The sequence below is a fragment of the Caenorhabditis elegans genome, chromosome IV (assembly GCF_000002985.6).
Source record: "Caenorhabditis elegans chromosome IV".
Lineage (NCBI taxonomy): Eukaryota > Metazoa > Nematoda > Chromadorea > Rhabditida > Rhabditidae > Caenorhabditis > Caenorhabditis elegans.
This window is the reverse complement of record NC_003282.8, coordinates 2,688,793-2,713,054: the sequence shown is the minus strand read 5'-3', so window position 1 is coordinate 2,713,054 and position 24,262 is coordinate 2,688,793. Positions and strand designations below refer to the sequence as shown.

At 32.9% G+C, this 24,262-nt stretch overlaps 4 protein-coding genes and 1 non-coding gene across 7 annotated transcripts; 4 read left to right on the top strand and 1 right to left on the bottom strand.

The window, feature by feature from the left end:
* Positions 1–19: 19 nt before the first annotated feature.
* Y94H6A.12 (peptidyl-tRNA hydrolase) lies at positions 20–1,105 on the top strand (the record flags this gene model as incomplete). 2 transcript variants are annotated; one of them, NM_001129359.3, is made up of 3 exons in its annotated part: positions 20–160; positions 401–464; positions 880–1,105. In NM_001129359.3, the coding sequence occupies 3 exons, from the start codon at positions 24–26 to the stop codon at positions 1,039–1,041; spliced, it is 363 nt and encodes a 120-aa protein (NP_001122831.1). The 2 variants fall into 2 exon arrangements, with proteins under 2 accessions (NP_001122831.1, NP_001368226.1); NM_001380104.1 differs by lacking the exon at positions 20–160 and having other exon boundaries at positions 444–464; positions 880–1,041.
* A 1,283-nt stretch (positions 1,106–2,388) lies between these two features.
* Y94H6A.10 (Ulp1 protease family, C-terminal catalytic domain containing protein) lies at positions 2,389–2,934 on the top strand (the record flags this gene model as incomplete). The annotated part of the gene is made up of 1 exon (NM_001380103.1): positions 2,389–2,934. The coding sequence occupies one exon, from the start codon at positions 2,389–2,391 to the stop codon at positions 2,932–2,934; it is 546 nt and encodes a 181-aa protein (NP_001368067.1).
* Positions 2,935–5,816: 2,882 nt separating this feature from the next.
* ubc-8 (UBC core domain-containing protein) lies at positions 5,817–8,314 on the top strand. The gene is made up of 5 exons (NM_067844.6): positions 5,817–5,879; positions 5,929–6,005; positions 6,453–6,601; positions 6,773–6,920; positions 7,919–8,314. Exons 1-5 carry the CDS (start codon positions 5,824–5,826, stop codon positions 8,137–8,139), a joined length of 651 nt encoding a protein of 216 aa, NP_500245.3. The 5' UTR covers positions 5,817–5,823; the 3' UTR covers positions 8,140–8,314.
* Positions 8,315–9,077: 763 nt separating this feature from the next.
* Positions 9,078–24,142, top strand: Y94H6A.5 (the record flags this gene model as incomplete). 2 transcript variants are annotated; one of them, NM_171295.6, is made up of 15 exons in its annotated part: positions 9,078–9,237; positions 9,554–9,745; positions 10,000–10,091; positions 11,105–11,234; positions 12,184–12,292; positions 13,194–13,293; positions 14,346–14,577; positions 15,551–15,737; positions 17,077–17,168; positions 17,231–17,331; positions 18,547–18,649; positions 19,447–19,779; positions 21,170–21,404; positions 22,332–22,540; positions 23,815–24,142. In NM_171295.6, the coding sequence occupies 15 exons, from the start codon at positions 9,085–9,087 to the stop codon at positions 24,022–24,024; spliced, it is 2,478 nt and encodes an 825-aa protein (NP_741348.2). The 2 variants fall into 2 exon arrangements, with proteins under 2 accessions (NP_741348.2, NP_741347.3); NM_171294.7 differs by lacking the exons at positions 9,078–9,237; positions 9,554–9,745; positions 10,000–10,091; ... (9 more) ...; positions 21,170–21,404; positions 22,332–22,540 and adding an exon at positions 23,287–23,345 and having other exon boundaries at positions 23,815–24,094.
* On the bottom strand, positions 11,011–11,080 carry Y94H6A.13. Its single transcript, NR_052997.1, has one exon. It is a non-coding gene; the product is annotated as an Unclassified non-coding RNA Y94H6A.13 (non-coding RNA).
* Positions 24,143–24,262: the final 120 nt, after the last annotated feature.

Below are 24,262 nucleotides of genomic sequence, written 5' to 3'. Positions count from 1 at the left end.
GAAAAATCGATATTTCCAGCATAATGGCTACTGTAGCCGCAACTTCCTATGTGATGTACGTGATTCTTCGGCGAGATCTTCAGACAAAGCTCGGCTGGCCACTCGGAGCAGTTTGTACGCAGGCCGCCCATGCCGCATCGGCTTCTATGTGGATTTTTAGGTCCGAAACACCATTACAAACGACTTAAAATAGCTTAAAAATCAGGAGAAAAACCGGTGGCCTAACTTTTGTTTTCTAGGCCACCAATTTTTTTAGGCCAATTTTCTATTCAAATTTTCTATCGAAAACGGAAAAGTAACAGAAAAATTAGGTGGCCTAGTTTTTTCACTTGATGGCCTAGAAATCGAAAAGTTAGGTCACCGATTTTTTTCCCTAGAAATTTTTGATTTTTTTTTCCAGAAACGATCCGAACACTGAAGCCTACACCAGCAATCTGGACAGCATGCACAAAGTCACACTTGGGGTTAGGTTTTAGACAAAAAAATCGACAAAAAATCGATGGCCTAACATTGGGATTTCTAGGCCACGTTCTCTCCCGGACATAAAAAGTGGTTTTTGAGTACTTTTCACTTGATGGCCTAATAAATTAATAGCTAGGCCACCAATTTGTTTGTTAAAAAACAGTAAATTCTGGCAAATAGTAAGAAAACGTACAGAAAAAAAAAAAAAACTTAAATCAGTGGCCTAACTTTCGTTTTTTCTAGGCCGTGAAGTGAAAAGTTAGTCCCCCAGCTTAAAATCACTCAAAGTCCATTAGAAGTTTACAAAAAATCGCCAGGGACTAGCTTTTCACTTGATGGCCTAGAAAAAGTTAGGCCACCAATTTACTTTCTGCGACTTATAGGCCATTTTAAGCCAATTTCTCTCCCAATTTTCAGGTGGATTCAGAGGAAGAAATCAAAAAAGTGGCTGACAAGCTCACCGCCCGAAATGTAGATCACAAAGTATGGATTGAGGATGGATTTCCGGTTTGCATTGCACTCAAACCGTACCCGAAGGAAGAAGTCAAAAATGCTCTGAAAGGACTTAAACTTTTCTGATTTTTTTTTTTGTTTATTTTTCGGATTTCTTTGTTGATTGGGTTTTAGTAAATTATTCAATTTGAAAACATTTAAGATATTTCAAAATACTGGAGGGTTCAGATTCTCTGTGGAAACTTCATTTCCTCTTATATAATTTTGTCATAATTGGTGTCCGGTGTTGGCCGCACACACAGCGTCCGTCGATTGGGCCCTAGAAATGATTATTTCTTAAGCCTAAAATTACAAAATTATGCTACACGTTTTTACTTTTTATAACTTAAAAAATTACTTTTCAAAAGAAGCTATGTAATACACAAGTACCAAATATTTTATGGGTTTTGACAAATATTAATTTTCAATAATTATACTCCGTTTTCTGATTTTTTATCGAAAAAAATAGTTTACTCTAAAGTCTTTCTCAGAAAATATCACTTTGCAACTGATTATTGATTATTTTGCCGTAGGACTAAAAGTTTTCTTCAAAACTTTCTCCTTTTTTCAGTTAACGTTATCACAGTGGTTGCGAAATTTTTCGATAGTTGCAAGCGCGCTCCCCTGTAAACGGTCTGGAACTTTCAGCTTCATTTGTCAGCATTCTGGATTGTTCCCTAGAACTCCTTTTTGCCCTATATAAGAAGCCGGTGTTGCTCAATCGAGGTACTTTCTTTTTAATACTTTAAAATTTGTACTACTCCGTTTTAAAAAAAAAAGTACTTACTCTGTTTTTAATTTCTTAATCTTCAACTTTTTTTTCTCATTCATATACACAACGTCTGAGAGCTATATGTTTAAACTTTAATAGAATGAGTTGCTTGCATTACATTTTTCCATTACTCCATGAAAGTAGGCACAGCCTCAAAGCATTTATATTTGGGCAATACTGTTATTTTATCATTCCGATTTTTTTTTCAATCTTCATGAAGGCCTTGTATTCTTTCATATTTCCCATGCTCTATTCTCCCGTTCAGAATTGTAGGGGCTTAAACAATCTACCTCCACTGCACCGTTTTGTACCATGCCCAAGGATTGAATAAGTAGGCTATTCGAAATATACCATATTATGTCTGGCCTTGTTGCAGTCTCCAATAATCTCGAATTACCTTTTTGCGAGACGGTCCATACTTTGTGGCAATTTTGACAACTTTCTGATTTAGTGGGGGAAAAATTTTCGAGCCCCACCGTTTACAAAAACAGTCCGCTGCCCACCTTCTGACGGTACATTAACTTCTCTCACATAACCACATTTCCTTTGTTTTATGTAGTTTTCATAGATTTTTGAAAGTCTTCCGTTTAAAGCATTATCTTGCTGGAACTACGTTATATCTTACAATTCCCTACAGTACGATATTTCTTTGTTTCAGCAGAATGGAGAGTCGTGTTCGTCCGATAATAATCAACGACCCAAATCAGTTGTGTGTTTACATCAATCTTCATGACGAAAAGAAACCAGAGAGCTCGAGCAAGTCGAAAAGTCCATTGAAAGATGGACCCGATTCCCAAAGAAGCAACATCCGTAGAAAGCTTACAACGCAAATGCAAAAGCAAGGCTGGGAATGTGAAGCTCACATTACCTCGTTCATTTTTTACAAGGACATGGCATCAGACGACAAAAAATCAGATCCAGTTGAAAAAGCTCTCAAAGAATCAGATCTAGTTGAAAAAGCTCACAAAGAAATATCTGTCGCGATTGAAGAAACAACGAAAACTTATGAGGGAGCACAATTTCAGTACGGAATTATGAGGCCACTTACGCGTATTAGAATGTTTGAAGCCCGCCAAACTGTTGAAGAGCAGCAAAACAAGGCTCATGAAGAAGGTATGAAGACCGAAATCAAGGAGGAAATCGTCGAGGAAGGCAGCCCGTTCAATTTGAATGATATGAAGAATAACCTTCCATCAACTTCTTCTTAATCCAGGTGCTTCGTAATAATAATTGATATTTTTTTGATTTTTGATTTTAATTGATTTTTCTGTGTTTCTTTTTTTAAACTAAACTTACAAGCATGTTTTGTTTAAGGTTTATTGGTTTAAATGAATATCTGAATGAAAAAAAAAATATGTGAATGAATAAATAATGTGAATGAAATATATTTAAATGAAATGAATATATTTAAATGAATATGTTAAAATTGAGAAATGTTTTGTCACTGGCTTTGGAAACAACATGAGCATACGGTATTCAATGGTTAGGAATATGGTCATACACTATTGTATTTTTTCTCGTCTCCCAGAGAGCGTGATAAATTATTAAATATGTATAACAAATTCCCATTCAAAAGTTTCTAGAATATTATTTGAATGAAAAGTTGTTTGGAATATTTGGGCTAGAATATATCCCTGCTATTTTTAATATTTCACATCGTTATTTGTCATTGAAATAACGTCAGAAAGTCCAAAATGGAGTAATCCTCTCATCATTTTTTTGACTATATCGAAAACATTATGATACATTTATAATATGAGAAAATCTTGAAAATGTCTTGATTGAGGTATTGTATTTCTTATATCTGAACTCCAACTGCTAAACATTATTTTTAAATTTCCGCCAATTGGATTTGTTCGGTGGAGCGTGCTTGCATTATTTTTATTTATTAATTATATTTACTCTCGTTATTTGACTGATTTTCTTAATTTTCTATGTTTTTTCATCGGAAAATGAAAGAAATAAACAAGACAAATGCAAAATGTTTGTTAAAAAGTAATTGAAAATGCACAAAACTATCAGATTTTGAGTTCCGACGGCAACAATCAGTCAAATAACGAGAATAAATAAAGATTAATTGATAAAAACAATGCAAGCACGCTCCACCGAACAACTCCAATTTGCGGAAATTCAAAAATAATTAGGGGGGAAAACTGTGATTTTATTTTTTTTTAATTTTTAAAAAATCATATAAAATCAGGGAAATTTTTTTGAATTTTTTTATCATGATATTCGGTCATTGTGGTACCATACGCGTGCTTTAAAGCAATTTCCCCACTGAGCGTAGTCCACCTTTAATGTATTTATTTTAAATAGAAAACATATTAAAACTAAATTTCTGAAAATGAGCAAAATGTGTTGTCAATCTAGAATACGTGCAAAATTGAACTTTTCTGCTTAACAAATCCCAAAATGTCTAGAAAAGCCGCGCAATATTCTCTAAAAGTTCATCGTTCTCTCCCCCCTCAGCTGTTTGTATGCCTACTGCGCGCCCATTCGTCTCCCCATGAAATCTCCGCGTCTCACGATCCCTCCTCTCTCGCTGCGCGTCTCCACAAAGTGCACACTCTCTCGCGTCTGTTGTCTCGTGTTTTCTTTTTCTCTGTCCTGTCTAACCCACTCTCTCACTTCCGTGTACTCTCTCTCGAGTCGCAAGACACGGCTGGCTGCCGGGGGGCGCACGCAGCACAAGACAACCAGCCGACGACGACCCGCGCCCCGATGATCATATGTTTTTCGTCCAGTTTTCCATCGATTTTCAACCGATTTTAAGCAGTGTTTTGCGCACTTTGAAGCGTGGATTCTGAGAGTGCTGTAGACTTGGATACTGCAGCTATACGTGGCAAAAATCCCGTGTAATTTGGAGCATTTTGAAGAGGGTTTACACCGGTTTAAAGTACTATCAGTTGTTTTTTTAGTTGTGTAGGGTTGTGAGGGGTACTGTAGCTAATTGATGATAACGGTACAGTAATCCTGAGTACTGTAGAAACACGTGGCAAAAATTTTGACCATTTTGGAGCATTTTGGAGCATTTTTACGGGGAGCTCATTGAAGTGTTTTGGTGTTGATAGGAGTGCTGTATCTAGGCTAGGGGTACTGTAGCTAACTCAAAAACAAAATACAGTAACCTGGGGTACTGTAGGAACAGATTCTGGAAGTTTGAGAAAATTTAAAGCATTTTGAATAGTTTTAACAGAACTTTTTATGAGTTCAATTGTTGTTTTTTTTAAATTTATTTTGATGCCATAAAGGGTACTGTAACTGGTCTAGGAGTATTCTAGCTACAGTAATATTGAAGTACGGTAACCTAGGGTACTGTAGCAACATTTTCTGAAAATTTGAGAAAACTTGAAGCATGTTTAATAGTTTTAACAGAGGTTTTTCTGAGCTCAATTGCTGCTTTTTCGTAGTCTTGATAGCATAAAGGGTACTGTATTTATGCTAGGAATGCTGTAGCTGACCCAAAATTTTAGTACAGTAACCTGGGGTACTGTAGGAACAGATTCTGGAAATTTGAGGAAACTTAAAGCATTTTGAATAGTTTTAACAGAACTTTTTATGAGTTTAATTGTTGTTTTTTGTAGTTTTCATGGCATAAAGGGTACTGTATCTAGGCTAGGGGTACTGTAGTTACATCAGTATCTGAGTACAGTAACCTAGGGTACTGTAACAACATTGTCTAAAAATTTTGAATATATTGGAATGTTTTGAACAATTTTACGGGATTTTTTTTGAGCCAATTGAATTTTTAAATGTGTTTCGGAAGCATTGTGCTTACTGTACCTAGTCTAGGAGTACTGTAGCTACATTAATATTTGAATACAGTAACCTGGGGTACTACTGTAGCAACATTTTCTATAAGTCTGGTGACATTTGGAGCAATTTGAGCGAGGTTAAGCCTGGTTTTGGCCTGAAACTTTATTTACGTGTTTCCGGGTTACAGTAGTCTACCGTATCTCAGGGGTACTGAGAAAATTTGTTCAAAGACTATTTTCAAGTCCATGTATGAAATTTTTTTCCTTTGACCAAAAAAAATTTCTTGAAATTTTTTCCAGAAATTTTTTTTCTATCTGAAAAAATCGATATTTTCAGACCCGATGACGTCAGCCACCGCAATCGGAAAACGCCGTATAGACTGTGACGTCGTTAAGCTGTAATTGAATTTTTCGGAAAATTCCAAAAAAATCGATATTTTGTTCCAGAATTTCCCACAACCATGAAGTTCAGATTGTGAATGGGTGCAGCGAGTTTATTGTCAGATTTCATGGGCCAAAAGATAGTACGTCATAAAATAGAGAAAAATTGAATATTTTTGGCAAAAAAATCAGAAAAAATGGCCCAAAAATGACTGAAATAGACTTGTTTTCGCGCAGTGGCCGAACTTTTGCTTTTTCTAGGCCACCAGTTGAAAAGTTAGTCCCCGAAATTTCGATGTGACAACTTAGATTCCTCGTAATACCTGGAAATCAGAAAAAAACAGCTGGGGACTAGTTTTTCACTTGGTGGCCTAGAAATCCAAATGTTCGGCCACCGATTTTCTAAATTTTTTTAAAATGATTTTCATCGTTTTCTAGGGTGGTTTTTGTGGTTTTAAACGGTTTTTCAATTCGAAAATTCGAAAATTTCGAGAGTTTTGCCCATTTTCCTCCAATTTTAGGAAACTTTTCCCCAAAAAACTTCAATTTCAGACAGGTTTTACCGATTTTTCGAACAAAAATTCTTGCAGCTGCCTACGAGAATGGTGTGTGGAGAATTCGTGTCGATATGCCGGACAAATACCCGTTCAAATCGCCGTCCATCGGGTTTTTGAACAAGATTTTCCACCCGAATATCGATGAAGCTTCGGGCACCGTATGCCTTGATGTCATAAATCAGGTAGGAATTGGTGGCCGAAGTGTGTGGAAAGTTAGTCCGTGACTATGTTCTTAGTCATTTTAAGTAATTTTAAGCAATTACCAGCCCGCGGACTAACTTTTCACTTGGTGGTCTAGAAATCCGAAAGTTAGGACGCCGATTTTTTTAATCGGATTTTCATTTTTTCTTCAGGCCTGGACAGCCCTCTACGATCTCACAAACATTTTCGATACCTTCCTGCCTCAACTTCTCACCTACCCGAATGCAGCAGACCCCTTGAACGGAGAAGCCGCCCGGTTATACATTCACAAGCCAGAGGAATACAGAAGAACGTGTAGAGGTGCGTTGGAACACTAAAAAATCAATATTTGCATTGAAAAAACCATGAAAATCGACCCAGAAAGAGCGGAAATGCGTTGATGGCCGAGTTTTGGGGTTCTAGGCCACTAGTTCATTTCTTTGAGTTTTTACTGTCATTTAGTATGTTTATAACACGATTTAGCTTTAAAAACCGGTTCACTTATACTGGGGGACTAGTTTTCCACTTGGTGGCCTAGAAATCCCAGAAACTAGGCCACCGTTATATTTTTCGATTTTTTTTTTGGGGGTTTCAGTTATTCTCTGTAGTTTATACGCTGAAAAACAGTTTTTCTAGAAAGAAGTCCACAAGAAAAACCAAAAAAAAATCGGTGGCCTAACTTTTGAAGAATTCGGATTTCTAGGCCACCTCGGGTATTATATTTTTTTTTCACGGTTTTAGTAGGCTTTCAACCCTGAAAAATAAGGGAACCAGAGGAAAAAAATAGATAAACACACGCTTCGAGCCCAGTTTGGAAGTTGGTGGCCTAGAAATCCAAAAGTTAGACCGCCAACTTTTTTTTACAATTTTGATTTTGATTTAACCATGTTCTAAGCTTATTTGTGTAAGGATCTCAATTTTCGCGAAAAAAATTTTTTTAGAGAAAAAAATGTTGATGGCCGAACTTTTGAATTTCTAGGCCACCTACTCGAAACTGGCCGTTTTATTTTATTTGGAGCTTTTTTTAATTCAAATTATTAAAGTATATTTTAATCCTTTTTTTTAATTCGGCAAAAAACAATCGGGGACTAGTTTTTCACTTGGTGGACTAGAAATTCTAAAAGTTAGGCCATCATTTTTTTTTTTGCTTTTTTTTTGCTTTCTGCGTACTTTTTACGGTTCTAAGTGGTTTTTGAGGTTGAAATTGCAAAATTTTAAGAGTTTGAGCGAATTTTTCCATGTTTTTAGCAATTTTTTGATCAAAAAAATGGAATTTTGCCGATTTTTATCGATTTTTTTAAATTTTTTTTTATTTTCAGAATACGTAATGCGATTTGCAAGTGAACACCGTGCCATAGAAGGATGCTCCCCGGGAAACGCCTATTCCATATCCTCAACACCCTCGGAGCACTACGATGGTCACCCGCAGGACGATGACGACGAAAGTTGTAGTTCAATGTCGGAATTTGATGAAAGTGAAGTGAACTTTGATGATTTTGATGCTGACGACACAATGACTGTAGATCAAATGGAATTTTAATGGGGGAAATATTCGGAAAACTTTTATTTTCCGCTTAAAATTCTTTTTTTTTTGTTCAATTTGTCCGATATTTCCCGTGAAAATTAAGTCAAAACTAGTTATAAATTGAGATTTTTGAGCAAAACTCACACTAGAATGATGCAAAAATTGATGATGGCCGAACTTTTCTGAAATTTTTTTTTTCTAGGCCACCAAGTGCAAATATTTATTTTCATCAATCTAGGGGTAAAAATGCTCGAAAATTTCAAATTTTCCACTCAAATCTCTTCATTTTTCCCATAAATCACCAATTTTTTTGACCTCAAGCCCCCCCCCCCCCCCAAATTTTCTCTTCAATTCCCCCCGAAATTCAGGATTTTTTTGTATTTTTTCCCAGTTTCTTCCTTCTTCGTGTGTCCATATCTTCGTTGCCCCCGTTTTTTTTCTCGTTGTCCTTACTCATTTCCTATGAGCACCTGTGTAGAATGTGTAGAAAATTGTAAATATTATCGATTTTTCCTTTTCGCGGACTGCCTTTCCCTGTTTTTTTCGCCCAGGTTTTCCTGTATTTTTGTGAATTTGTTTTTTTTTGGAATTTCTCGCTAGATTTTGTGTACATAATAAAGCTTTTTCATGAGAAAAACAGGCATTTTCAGAAAATTATTAATTACACACAGAAAAGCTGAATTTCCCCTTGGGGTACGGTCAACATTGCCTCTGACGCGCATTGTACGCAAACACGCCACCCCTCCAGAGTGCACACAATGCAGCGGAACCTACGCGCAAATGATTTTTTCAACGAAAAATTAAATTTTAAATTCAATTTCCGCCAATTTCCAACCGAATTTCTCGATTTTTCTTGTAAATTTTGATTTAAAATTTTAAAAATCACCTATTTCTTCATTATTCGTCAATTTCCGCGACAAATTTCCCGCTAAAAATCGATATTTTCGTTTCAGGGTAAAAATGGCGTCGGACGACGAGGAAGACTTCACTCAGCTGCAAATTAATCAGAATAGAAAGCATAAAAAGGCCGGAGGATGGCAACAAATCGGTTTGGACCATTCGGTTTACAAGGCGATCGAGAAAAAAGGCTTTAATCAGCCCACGCCGATTCAGGCAAGGATTTTCGCGAAAAATTAAGGAAATAATGGCTTTTTGTAGTGGGAAATGGAGTGAAAAATTGTGAAATTTTTGATTAAAAAGATTAGAAATTCTTTAAAATCAAAATTTCCCGCGAAAAATTTAAATTTTTGAAATCACTTAAATTTGACATAAAAATCGATTTCTCCACTATTTTACCAATAAAATAGTTTAAAATTTCAATTTTTAAAGCGAAATAAGCTTGAAAATCTGGTTTTTAGCCCTCAAAAACCCGCAAAATCCCATTTTCCCCAGAAAAAAGCCGGAAACCCCCAAATTTTCCAATTTTCAGCGCAAAACAATCCCGTGTATTATGGATGGAAAAGATGTGGTGGCCATGTCACGTACAGGATCCGGAAAAACCGCCGCTTTTGTGATTCCGATGCTCCAAAAGCTGAAAAGAAGAGATACGACTGGAATTCGGGCTCTTATGGTGTCTCCGACACGAGAATTGGCTCTTCAGACGTTTAAAGTCGTCAAAGAGGTGCGAAAATTGATGAAAATCGAGGAATTGGCTGGGAAATCTGGATTTTTACCGCGAAAAAATGCTCAAAAACTTTGTATTTTCACTTGAAAACTGATTTTTTTTCCGTTAAAAATCATTAAATCGGCTAAAAATTCATTTTTTTTCTGCCTAAAAATGTTGCTTTTTCACTTAAAAAGTGTGAATTTATGCCAAAAATCTCAAAAATTTAGCTGAAAACCCCGAATTTTCACTCAAAATTGCTCATTTTTCAGCTCGGCCGCTTCACAGGACTCCGTTGTGCTTGCCTTGTCGGAGGAGATCAAATTGAGGAGCAATTCTCCACAATTCACGAGAATCCCGACATGTTAGTGAGGATTTTTTCGACGAAAAAACGCCGAAATTTCGGTCATTTTGGCCCAAAAATCGAACAAATCCGATGGTTTTGCGCAGAAAATTGGACGGTTTTCAGCGTTTTTGACCCACAAAATGCAAAAAATTGCAATTTTTTAGGATTTATAGCTGAGAAGCCTAAAAATCCAAATTTTAAGCTTAAAAATCCAAATTTCAAGCCTAAAAATCCAAATTTGAAGCCTAGAAATTCAAATTTTAAGCCTAAAAATCCAAATTTTAAGCTTAGAAATCCAAATTTTAAGCTTCAAAATCCAAATTTTAGGCTTAAAAATGCAAATTTTAAGCTTAAAAATCCAAACTTTAAGCCTAAAAATCCAAATTTTAAGCTCAAATTTCCAAATTTTAAGCCAAAAAATCCAAATTTTAAGCCAAAAAATCCAAATTTAAAGCCTAAAAATCCAAATTTAAAGCCTAAAAATCCATATTTTAAGCTTAAAAATCCATATTTTAAGCTTAAAAATCCAAATTTTAAGCCTAAAAATCCAAATTTAAAGCCAAAAAATCCAAATTTAAAGCCTAAAAATCCAAACTTTAAGCCTAAAAATCCAAATTTTAAGCTTCCAAATCCAATTTTTAAGCTCAAAAATCCAAATTTTAAGCCTAAAAATCCAAATTTAAAGCCAAAAAATCCAAATTTAAAGCCTAAAAATCCAAACTTTAAGCCTAAAAATCCAAATTTTAAGCTTCCAAATCCAATTTTTAAGCTCAAAAATCCAAATTTTAAGCTTAAAAATCTAAATTTTAAGCCTAAAAATCCGAATTTTAAGCCTACAAATCCAGTTTTAAGCCAAAAAATCCAAATTTTAAGCTTAAAAATCTAAATTTTAAGCCTAAAAATCCGAATTTTAAGCCTACAAATCCAGTTTTAAGCCAAAAAATCCAAATTTAAAGCCTAAAAATCCAAATTTAAAGCCTAAAAATCCAATTTTTAAGCCCAAAAAACCCATAAAATCTAAAAATTTGCAGTCTTCTCGCCACTCCTGGCCGCCTTCTTCATGTTATCGTCGAGATGGATCTTCGTCTTTCATATGTTCAATATGTTGTATTTGATGAAGCCGATCGGCTCTTCGAAATGGGTTTTCAGGATCAATTGACGGTAAAAAGGCTGAAAATCTGAAAAATTGGCTGAAAATGCTCAAAAAATTGGATTTTTCGCACAAAAATCGCATTTTTAGCGTTAAAAATGGAATTTTTAAGTGAAAAAATACAGTTTTGACCCCAAAAAATACTGAAAATCATCTAAAAATCAATGTTTTAATCTGCAGTTTTCGCCGGAAAAAATCTTTTTACCTAGAAAAAATCTGGAAATTCGCTCAAAAATCGATATTTTGGCTTAAAAATCCAGTTTTTGGATCAAAAAATATCGAAAAACCACCCAAAAATTGATATTTTAATCAAAAATCCAGTTTTTAAACCAAAAAAAAAACTGGAAATCGCTTTAAAAATCGATATTTTGATCTAAAACCCGAAGTTTTCGCCGAAAAAAATAATTTTTAAACCTCCAAAAAACGAAACAAATTTTTTTTTAATTTTTCGTTTTTTTGGAGGTTTAAAAATTATTTTTTCGGCGAAAACTTCGGGTTTTTAGATCAAAATATCGATTTTTAAAGCGATTCTCCAGTATTTTTTGGTTTAAAAACTGGATTTTTGATTGAAATATCAATTTTTGGGTGATTTTCCAATAATTTTTTATCCAAAAACTGGATTTTTAAGCCAAAATATCGATTTTTGAGCGAATTTCCAGATTTTTTCTAGGTAAAAAGATTTTTTCCGGCGAAAACTGCAGATTAAAACATTGATTTTTAGATGATTTTCAGTATTTTTTGGGGTCAAAACTGTAATTGGGGATTTTCAGTTAGCTTTAAAAATCGATATTTTGATCTCTAAAACCCGAAGTTTTTGCCGAAAAAATAATTTTTAAACCTCCAAAAAACGAAAAAAATACACTTTTCCAGTCGATTTTATCGAAATATTAAAAAAAAAAATCAGACGGATTTTCGACGAAAACGCCAAAAAATTTCAATTTTCACCCGTAAAATTTGCAGGAAACGCTAAAACGTATCCCAGAAAGCCGTCAGACTCTTCTATTCTCTGCTACACTTCCAAAAATGCTCGTAGATTTTGCAAAAGCTGGTCTAACTGATCCAATGCTTGGTAGGTTGCTGAAAAGAAAAATGTACTGAAAACTCGACGAAAAAATTCGCATTTTTTGGCAGAAATACCGAAAATTTGATTGATTTTTTCCAGCAAAAACTCACTTAAAAGCCAAGAAGTAAGGTATTACACACAATTTAAACCAATTATCTTTTTTTTTTTCGAGAAATTCCCCATTTTTTGGGTTGAACACTGCAACTTTTTCCTCACGAGGGACGAGGAAAAGTGGTTTCTAGGCCATGGCCGAGGGGCCGACAAGTTTCAGCGGCCATTTATCTTGCTTTATTTTCCGCCTGTTTTCTTTTGTTTTTCATCGATTTTTTTCGTTTTTTCTTAATAAAACTGATAAATAAATATTTTTTGCAGATGCTAAAACAATTTCCAAGTGAAAAAATTTATGTATTCAGTGGGCAAGCAGCGGTGAAAGTGGGCATTGTAATATAATGGATTACGGGAATACAAAACCTAAACTTTTTCTGAAACATGATACATATGCTGCTTAAATGCTGAGACTACCTGATTTTCATAACGAGACCGCTGAAAAAGTTTTGAGGTTTTCAAAATTCAACTTTTTTGGTGAAAATCTCGACTTTTTCACCAAAAAAGTTGAATTTTGGAAACCTCGGAAGTTGTTTTAGCATCTGCAAAAAGTATTTATTTATCAGTTTTAATAAGAAAAAACGGGAAAAAGCTGTGAAAAACGAAAGAAAACAGGCGGAAAACAAAGCAAGATAAATGGCCGTTGAAACTTGTCGGCCCCTCGGCCATGGCCTAGAAACCACTTTTCCTCGTCCCTCGTGAGGAAAAAGTTGCAGTGTTTCAACGGAAAAAAATGCCAAAAAATCGATTTTTCACTTAAATTGTGCAATTTCTACCCCTAAAAATTGCTAAATGTTTGCAGTTCGCCTCGACGTCGACGAAAAAGTATCGGATAAACTTTCAATGGTGTTCTGTATGTGTCGACCGGATGAAAAGCTCTTCGCTTTGCTCCATTTGTGCAGGTAAATCTTATTCAAATTAGAATTTTTTTTTTTCGATTTTTTCAGGAATTTTTGCTTTAAAAAGTTATTAGAAACTTCTTTAAAAAAATGTAAAATTTCGAAAAAAAAAGTGCCACTGTTAAAAAAAGTGTAAAAAATTGATGGCCTTTGGATTTCCCTTTGGATTTCTAGGCCACCAAGTGGAAAACTAGTCCCCGATTGGTTTTTGAGCTTTTTGAGCTGAAATTTCGAGATTTTTAGGAAATTTTCGCTCAAAATTTGCAAAAATCGATGGAAAAACATTGAAATTTTAACATTTATGGCTCAAAATGTGTGAAAAATTGAAATTTTCTGCAAATTTTACAGAAAATTCAGGGGTTTTCGGATAATTAAATTCGTCAAATTAAATTTTCCCGAATTTCAAAGTTTTTAGTGATTTTCCATAAATTTTTATTGAAATTTCGACGAATTTTGGCCCAAGATCACTATTTTTAACAATTTGACGGATTTTAATTCTCCGAAAACCCCTGAATTTTCTGTAAAATTTGCAGAAAATTTCAATTTTTCACACAGTTTGAGCCATAAATGTTAAAATTTCAATGTTTTTCCATCGATTTTTGCAAATTTTGAGCGAAAATTTCCTAAAAATCTCGAAATTTCAGCTGGAAAAGCTCAAAAACCAATCGGGGACTAGTTTTCCACTTGGTGGCCTAGAAATCCAAAAGTTAGGCCATCAATTTTTTCCCCTTTTTTTCATGCTTTCTGGGTACTTTTTATGGTTTTAAGGTCTGAAAATTCAATGGAAAATATGAAAATTTTGGTTTTGAGCTTTTTGAGCTGAACTTTCGAGATTTTTAGGAAATTTTCGCTCAAAATTTGCAAAAATCGATGGAAAAACATTGAAATTTCAACATTTATGGCTCAAAATGTGTGAAAAATTGAAATTTTCTGCAAATTTTACAGAAAAAATAGTGATTTTGGGCCAAAATTCGTCGAAATTTCAATCAAAAATTTATGGGAAATCACTAAAAACTTTGAAATTCGGGCCAATTTGTCCCAATCAATTTTTGCAGACGTATGGACCGTGAGAATAAGCAGACAGTCGTATTCTGTGCAACAATGAAACACGTTGAATACGTTGTCGGAATTCTTCACCGAGCCGGAATTGATTGCTCATTTGTGTACTCACAGTTGGATGCGACCGCCCGTAAAATGAATATTCAAAAATTTCACGAAAAACAGAATAATATTCTTGTGGTTACTGATGTGGCGGCTCGTGGAGTCGATATTCCGCTGCTGGATACGGTAAATTTGTGCAATTTTTGGCTGAAAATTCGAGAAAATCGCGCCCCAAATTTAATGATTTATTGAAAAAATCTGGAATTTCTGAGAATTTTTAAACAAAAATTGATAAAAAATCTGCGAAAAACCACATTTCCAGCTCAAAAAGCGTGGAAAATTGAAATTTTATGCAAATTTGCAGAGAATTCTGGGGTTTTTCTCAGATTTTTGCTAACTTTCTGCTGGAAATTATTTTAGAAAAGGCCCACCAAAATAGGAGAAAATTTTGGCTCAAATTTTATGAAAAAGGCTTGATTTTGGAGAATTTAGGCTTAAAATGCCCGGAAATATTTAATTTTGAAGGTTTCAAACGGTATTCTCTCTATAAAAGTGCTATAAAAAGCGGAAATCCAGATTTTTTACTCAAAATTTATGAAAAATGGGCAATTTCGCATTAAAAACTTGCCAAAAATCAAAAAAAAAATCGGCATTTTTTGGTCTAATTGGCGCAATATTTCATTCCATCTCTAATGAAAATCCAACAAAAAAATCGTGAAAATTCGTTTTCTAAAGTTTTCTAAAAATTTGTTAAAAAACTAAAAATCTCAACTTTTGTCTGAAAATTCGAGAAAATCGTTCTAAATCCGTGTGAATTCACTCGTGTTTTTATTAAAAATTCGAAAAATCTGAAATTTCTGGTAATTTTTGAATAAAAATTGATGAAAATCTGCAAAAAAAAAACCACATTTCAAAATTTTTAAAGTCAAAACCCCATAAAAATGTCAAATAATTTAAGAAATAATGAAATTTTCATAAAATCAAACTAGAAATCTCAAAATTTAGTGTGATTTGGAAGAAAAATTGAAAAAAAAAAAAAAAAACATTTTGAAAAAAATCCATTTTTCGAGACTAAGATTTTCGAAAATTGAAATTTTTAAATTTTTTTAATTAAAGCCATTTTTTGCACATTTCAGCCCTAAAAATTCACAATTTCCAGGTGATCAACTTACATTTTCCACCAAAAGCCAAGCTCTTTGTGCATCGTGTTGGACGTGTCGCCCGTGCTGGCCGATCTGGAACAGCGATTTCTTTGATTGCAAACGATGAACTACCGTATCTCACGGATTTATTTATGTTTCTGGGAAAACCCATCAATTTTGCCAGTGATAAGAGCGAATATAAGGGTAAACCCTCCAAAAAAAATTGGAATTTTTCAGAAGATTGATTGCAAAAATCTTTGATTTTGTCAAAATTTCTTTATTTTCTTTGGCAAAAATTCATAAATTTCACTAAAAATCGACTTTTTGAATAAAAAAATGCTAAATATCAGTAAAAACCCTCAAAAACTTTAATTTTTCGCTTAGAAAATCCTAAATTTCACTACAAATTTAGGGAAATTGATTTAAAAACTAAATATGATATATATATATATATATATACGAACAATCTTCAACAAATGATTTATTTTCACTGTGAAAGTTTGAAAAATGACGGAAAAATTATATATTTTCGAGAAAATGGAAAAATCAGCGAAAAAAAAAATTTTAAACGAAGAATATCCAAAATTTAATGGATTCTATACAATTTATGCAAAATTTAGGTTTTTTTTTGAATTTACTGAAGTTTTCTGAAATTTTACAAAATTTTTTTTTCAAAAATGCAACAAATCTAGTGAAAATTTCCTAAAAATAATCTTAAAATTAAAAAAAATCTGCAAAACCGTCAGAAACTCGGATTTTTGGGGCGGTGAAAATCGCGAACTTTATTTTTTTTAAAGTTGGTGTAGTCGAATTTTTTTTATTGCTTTATTAGACTCAAAATTGTCTGAAAACATCGAATTTCATATTGAAACTTCTTGAAAACTGCTCAAAAAAAGTTATGGCGGCTCGAAAAATGGCCTAAAATTAGTTAAAATTTGAAATTTGACTGACTTGTCAATGTCGCAGCGGCTGGAAACAATTTTTTTTTGAAATTGTCGTCTAATTTTATAAATGTCATTTATCTTGAATTATAAATGTCATTTATCTTGAATTTTAAACTTGATTAAGGTATTTAAAAGTCGATGAACGGCGAGATTTTTAAATTTTTTTAACCAAATCTCGCCGTCCATCGACTTTTAAATACCTTAATCAAATTTAAAACTCAAGATAATTGGCATCTATACCCAAAATTAGACGACAATTTCAAAAAAAAAAAAGTTTCCAGCCGCTGCGACATTGACAAGTCGGTCAAATTTCAAATTTTAACTAATTTTGGGTCATTTTTTTGAGCCATCATAACTGTTTTTTGAAAAGTTTTCAAGAAGTTTCATTATGAAATTCTGTGTTTTCATACAATTTTGAGTCTGATAAAGCAATAAAAATAATTCGACTACACCACCTTTAAAATTTTAAAAAAATCTGCAAAGCCGTCAGAAATGCTGATTTTTTGGGGAGGTGAAAATTGGGAATTTTATTTTTTTTATTTTTAATTTTGATTTAAAAAAATTCAAGAAATAGCTTTTCTATATATTTTTTGTTGCAGAAGACGAAACCCTAATCGGACGTGTCCCAGACAGCATTGTCAGCTTGGAAACGGAGTTTTTCCACTCAATTCATGATAATAATGAGGATATGGTATGAAAAAAAATATTAGAAAAAATTGAGAAAAAATTAAATGAAATTTCTCGATTTTTCAGCAAGATTTGCGCCAAAAAGCGACAAATGCAATGATGAAGTACACGAGAACACGTCCCCCACCATCAGCTGAATCTGCAAGACGTGTTAAACAAGATATTCGGTACGGGCCGCCGATATTTATTTCTTAGAAAAAATCTATTTTTAGATCAGAAATTTACGAAAAAAAAAACCATAACCATCATTACCTATATATAAAAAAATAATTCCGTTTGTTCCGTAGTTTGTAGTCTGTGACGTCATAGCTTACAAAGGCAGGCGTTTTCGGCTGTTGGAGGGATATTAGTTTTGTGTTAGTAGGGGGATATGGTCGGGGTACTGTAGTAGTACTGTAGAGGTACTGTAGGAGTACTGTAGGATTACTGTTGTTTAGGAAAAATTGTGTTTTTGTCTTTAGAAGAGATATAGGTTTGGGGTTAGTAGTGGGATATGGCCGGGGTACTGTAGAGGTACTGTAGGAGTACTGTAGGAGTACTGTAGTTTGGGAAAAATTGACTTTTCATTTTTTGAAGGAATATTAGTTTGGGGTTAGTGGAGGGATATGGTCGGGGTACTGTAGTAGTACAATAGAGGTACTGTAGGAGTACTGTAGGATTACTGTAATTTAGGAAAAAAAGTTTTTCGTATTTGGTAGGAATATTGGAAACTTCGGGAAAATTCTGAAATGTTCTAGAACCTTCTGAAATTTTCTGGAAAATTCTGGAATGTTCTAGAACGTTCTGGAAAATTCGAGAAAAATCTGGCATATTCCAGAACCTTCTGGAAAATTCGAAAACGTTCTGGAATTTTCTAGAAATTTCTGGAAAATTCGAAAAAATTCTGGAATGTTCTAGAACTTTCTGAAAAATTCGAAAAAATTCTGGAATTTTCTAGAACTTTCTGGAAAATTCGATAAGAAATCTGGAATGTTCGTGGTGAGACCAATCGTGGTGAGACCCATAAGTTTCGGCGGGAAATTTAAATTTTCCGAAAAAAAAACATTTTGACGGGAAGTTCAAATTTTCTGAAAAACATTTACCGGGAAATTCAAATTCGAAAATTGTGGACCGATCTAGAATCTTCTTGAAAATTCGTTCCATTATGATTTTTCTTTTGAGTACGCCAGTCGGAGCACGCGCTTTAGCGCGTGCGAACGGCTGGTAAAACCATTAAAAAACCATTACACCCTGGAAAAATTGATTTTTTCCACAAATTTTCACTTAAAATGAGAGTATTTTGAATTTCTATCAAAAATGGAAATTTTTCACTGAAGAAAATGGAAATTTTACACATTTTTTTGCGAAATTTTTTAAATATATTTTTTGTTTCCTTTTTTCAGGACCGACTCAGTCGAGTGTGCTCCACATCCATTTTTGAAAGCCGACGGTGATAAGCAGAGCAATGATATTCTTAATAAAATCTCACAGTATAAGAGCAGAAATGTGAGAGCAATTTTATGTTGAAAAATTGAAAAAATTTTGCTGAGTTTCAAAAATTTGAAAATCTAATTTTTTTTTTCTCTCAAAATTCCACAATTTACTTCAAAATCAGTGCAGAGAAAAAATTTCACCAGTTCACTTCCAATCATATTTACTGAAAATTCCAGATTTTTGGCTAAAAATTGTGAAATTGGCCAGAAATTCCAGATTTTCCGTGAAAAATCTCAGACAAATTCACATTTTTCTCGAAAGGTGTGTAGTATTTCAGCCAAAAATATAGGAAAAATAAAGATGAGCCATAAATGTTAAAATTTCAATGTTTTTCCATCGATTTTGGCAAATTTTGAGCGAAAATTTCCTAAAAATCTCGAAATTTCAGCTGGAAAAGCTCAAAAACCAATCGGGGACTAGTTTTCCACTTGGTGGCCTAGAAATCCAAAAGTTAGGCCATCAATTTTTTTGACAAATTCACATTTTTCTCGAAATTTCAGCCAAAAATTCAAATTTCGCTTTTGAAAATCTAATTTTTTTTGTTCTCAAAATTCCACAATTAACTTCAAAATCAGTGCAGAGAAAAAATTTCACCAGTCTTGGCTGAAAATTGTGAAATTGGCCAGAAATTCCAGATTTTCAGGTGAAAAATCTCAGACAAATTCACATTTTTCTCGAAATTTCAGCCAAAATTCACTCTTTCACTCTCACTCTGAAAAACTCAATTTTTGTCAAATTTTCAGCGAAAATTTTCTAAAATTCGTCAAAATCTCAAAGTTTCAGCTGAAAATTCTCTAATTTTTTCGCAGACAATCTTCGAAATGAACAAATCGCAAAAATCGCAAGCCCTGGCAGTAATGCAAGCAAAACGAAAAGCTCATGAGCCCCGAATTTCTACAGTAACCGAAGAAAAACGAAAGCAAAAAGAGGAAAAAGAGCAGCAGCAAAAAAGTACTGACATCGCTGTGGAAATCGCCGAAAAAACGGTCGAAAATGCCGGAGAGGATGAACTTGCCGAAGTTTTTGGAACCGTTATTGGATCCACTAAACATACGGAAAAAAGCGAGGAAAAGGGCGGAAAAAAGCGAAAAATTGGAACTGGGAAGAGGATTGATCGAGCTGAACAAATGAAATTCGAGAGGGTACGGGATTCTGTAGAAAACTGGAGAAAAAACCGGAAAAAATCATGGAAAATCACTAAAAAATGGATAAAACAACTCGAAAATAAAGATAAAAAATTACCGAAAATTCACCAAAAATCGCCGTTTTTTTAAAGAAAATGCCGGTGGAAAATCGGCTGAAATTCACTAAAAAGAAGTGAATTTTTGCTCAAAATTATGAGAAAGTTGGTCAAAATTGTAAAAACCGATCAATTTTGGTACTAAAACGGCGAAAAAAGTTATAAATTGATTTTTAAGAATTGAAAAGTAATTAAAATTTGAAAAAACAGTTTTTTTTTTCTTGGAATTTTCGGTATTTTTCAGAGAAAATCGATAAAGTTCCAATGTTTTTTGGGCAAAAATGGAATTTTTGAAAAAAAAAATTTTCGTTAAAATGTGTAAAAAAATTTATTTAAAAATTGAGAATATTGAGGAAATTGAAAAATTCCAAAAAAAAAACGTCGAAAACTTTTTTTTTTTTTTTTTTTGAAATTTCCCCCACTTTTTCAGTCTAAAACCAGCCAATTTTTCTCAGGAAACGCAAAAAAAAAATTTTTTTACTTTTTTTTTCAAGAAATTGTATGAAAAACTACATTTTTCTCAGTTTTTCCCCGAATTTTCCAGTCTAAAACCATTATGATTTTTCGCAAAAAAAATGCGAAAAAATGATGTTAATTTAAAAATATAAGAGATTTAGAGAATTTACCAAGAAATGCTTGAAATTCAAATTTTCAGCAATTTTCCAATCAATTTCCGCCGAAATTCAATTGATCAACCGAGCTTTTTCAAACTTTTTCAGTGAAAATTTTGCCATTTTTCTCCGAAAATCATTATTTTAAAGCTATTTCAGAGTCAATTTTCAGCACAAAATTCATCATTTTTAGCAAATTTTTACTCAAATTTGACAAAATTGATCCTTTAGCTTTTTCTCGGATATTTCAGGAAAAAAAAGGAAAAATGAAAATTTTCAAAAAATTTTCCTTTTTTTTCCTGAAATATCCGAGAAAAAGCTAAAGGATCAATTTTGTCAAATTTGAGTAAAAATTTGCTAAAAATGATGAATTAATTAATTTTGTGCTGAAAATTGACTGAAATATCTTTAAAATAATGATTTTCGGAGAAAAATGGGGAAATTTTCACTGAAAAAGTTTGAAAAAGCACGATATCAGTTGAATTTCGGGGCGGAAATTGATTGGAAAATGGCTGAAAATTTGGATTTCAAGCATTTCTTGGTAAATTCTCTAAATCTCTTATATTTTTAAATTAACATCATTTTTTCGGATTTTTTTTTCGGCGAAGAATCATAAAATTACGTTTTTTCCCGAATTTTTCAGTCACCCAAAACACCCAAAAAATCTTTTCATTTTTCCAGGAAAAGCACTATGTCCCATACATGTCATCAGATCATGTCGCTGAACGACACCTGGCACTGGATACGGTAGATTTTGCACGTCAAGCCGAAGGAGCATCTGTCGATATTATTATGGATGATGATCGTGGAATGTATCAACAGAAACATGGACAACGATGGGATCGTCGATTGAAAAAATATGTCGGATTAAGTGGAGGAAATGAGCCGGCGAATAAGAAGATTCGAACTGAAGATGGTACTACGGTGGAAAATCGAGAAAATGACTAAAAATCGAGATTTTGGCCGGAAAAAGCGTGAAAAGTCGATAAAAATTAGCCAAAATTGGCTCTAAAATCATTTTTAGGGCGATTTTTATGAAAAAAAAAAACTAAACCAAAGTTATCTAGAGCCGCGTGATAATTGCTTGAAATTATAAATTTCCGGAAAAAAATTAATTATAATGCGAAATAGTGATTTTCAATGGAATTTACGTAATTTACTGCGAAAAAATCGGAATTTTGAGCTAAAATTTCACTAAAACCACTAAAATTGGTGAAAATGGATGAAAACCGTGAAAAATCCATAAAAATTGGCCAATAAAAGCTCTAAAACCATTTTTAGCGCAATATTTTCGGAAAATAATTGAGAGACGCATGATAATTGCCTAAAATCATAAATTTCGGAAAATTCGTTTTGAAAAAAGTGCCAAAAATGGCTCAAAAACGTATTTCACTGAAAATATTGCATTTTTTGCTCACAAATGAAGAATTTTCCAATTTTTTTCCTTTAAAAAATCCGAGAAGAATGCTTAAAATTTCGATTTCAGGATGAATTTTTTCAATGTTGACTGTGAATTTGCTAAAAATTATTAATTTTGGAAAAATAGCTTTAAAATAACGAATCGAATTTTTGGTAAGAAATTGGCATTTCCAACGAAAAATGATGACATTTTTACTGAAAAAGTCGTAAAAAAAGACGATTTCAGTTGAATTTCGGCTGAAATTGATTGCAAAATAGCTAAATGCTACGATTTTTAAATAAAAATAAGATTACTTGTGAGAATTCATGGATTGCGCGACTGGAATTGATTGGAAAATAGCTTAAAATCCGAATTTTCGGCTAAAAATTTCACTGAAACAATGATTTTTTTCCACTAAAACTAACAATTATTCCAAATTTCCAGGAACATGGCTCCCGGCTTCATATAAAACTGGAAAATACGAGGATTGGAAGCAAAAGCAGAAGATTGGCTTTAAGAAAAGTGATGGAGGAGGAGATGATGGAGATAATGAAGGATCAGGAGGAATGGATAGGAAGAGGAAATGGAAGATGGAGAAGCCGAAAGGAGGACCAAAACATTCTGAGCTTAAGAATAAGGAACAGATTCTTAAGGTGCTGAAATCTTACGAAAATCTGGCAAAAATCGTGAAAATTGGAAAAAAAAATGAGACGAAATTCATGAAAATTGAAGAAAAATGAGAAATTTTTGGAGGAAAATAAGCCAAAAATTGAGAAAAATTAGTTAAAAATTGAGAAAATTGGAAAAAAGGAGCCAAAATTCATGAAAATTCATAGAATTTGGAGAAAATGAGCATAAAACAAATTTAAATTTAAAAGAAATGGACTAAAAATCCAATTTTGCTCAATTTTCAGGAAAAATCAACGTAAAAAACCGCAAAAATTAGAACAAAATGGAACAAAAATTGCAAAATTAAGTTTTTAAAAAAGGTGCAAAAAATTCGGAAAAATTAGATTTTAATTTGAAAATTGGCCCGGAAAAAAAATTGGCCTTGAAAATGTGCAAGCTTTTTGGGAAATTTTATTGAAAAAATGAGATTTTCACGTGAAAATATCAGAAATTTTGGTATTTTATTTTAAAAAAATCAAAATTTTCTAAAAATTAAAAGTTTACAGAAAATTTGTTTAAAAAATTTAAAAAAAAAAAGGTTTTTTTTTCACACTTTTTTGAAATTTTTTTTTGGGCAAATTTGCAGAAAAATCTGAAAATTCTGAAAAATAAATGGAAATTCTATTTTTAAAAAATGTCAAAATTTCTGCTGAAATCTTACGAAAATCTGGCAAAAATCGTGAAAATTGGAGGAAAATGAGCCAAAAATTGAGAAAATGAGCTAAAATTCATGAAATTAATAAAGGACCAAAACATTCTGAGCTTAAGAATAAGGAACAGATTCTTAAGGTGCTGAAATCTTACGAAAATCTGGCAAAAATCGTGAAAATTGGAAAAAAATGAGACGAAATTCATGAAAATTCGGAGAAAAACGAGCCAAAAATCGTAAAAATTGGCGTCAAAATAGCCAAAATTTATGAAAATTGGAGAAAATACCATTTTTCTTCTACTTAAAACTTTTTTTGGAAACAAATGTCCGAAACATCTAAAATTAGCAGAATTTTAAACGAAAAAATTAGAAAAAAAAATATTATTTGCAAATTTTGTAGTGAAATTTCAAAAAATTCGAAAAAATAGAAAAAAAAAAATTTCTTCAAAAAATTTGATTTCTACCAGTTTTTGGTTTTTCCTGGAAAAAAATTGAAATTTAAAGGATTAAAGGATTAAAAAAAAAAAAAAACAAAAAAAATTTTTTTTTATGAATTTGAAAATTCTAAAAAATAACTGGAAATTCTAATAAAAATGTAAATATTTCCAGGGTCGCCGTAAGCAAGAGCAACTCGAAAACTACATGGAGCATCGCCGTCAGTCGAATCTCAAAAAGAAGGCCGAGCATCTTGGACGAGGTGGAGCCGGCGGTGCTCGTGGAGGAGCCCGTGGAGGAGCTCGTGGCGGAGCTCGTGGAGGAAGCTCCCGAGGGGCTCGCGGAGGAGCCCGGGGAGGCGGAAAATTCGGAAACCGGCGTTGATTTTTTGATTTTTTTTTTTGTTATTTTTTGGAAGTTTTTGTTGATTTTTTCTTTATTCGTTATTCGTTAAAATTGTTAATTAATTTTCAAATTTTTTTGATAAAATTGTTAGAAATAATTTTATTTCCCCTAATTTTTCCCCCGATTTTACTGTAATTTTTGCAGTTTTTATACCTTTATTTTTGAAAATTTTTACTCATTTTCACCCCAATTTCTTTCCAGATTCATCGAATCGACA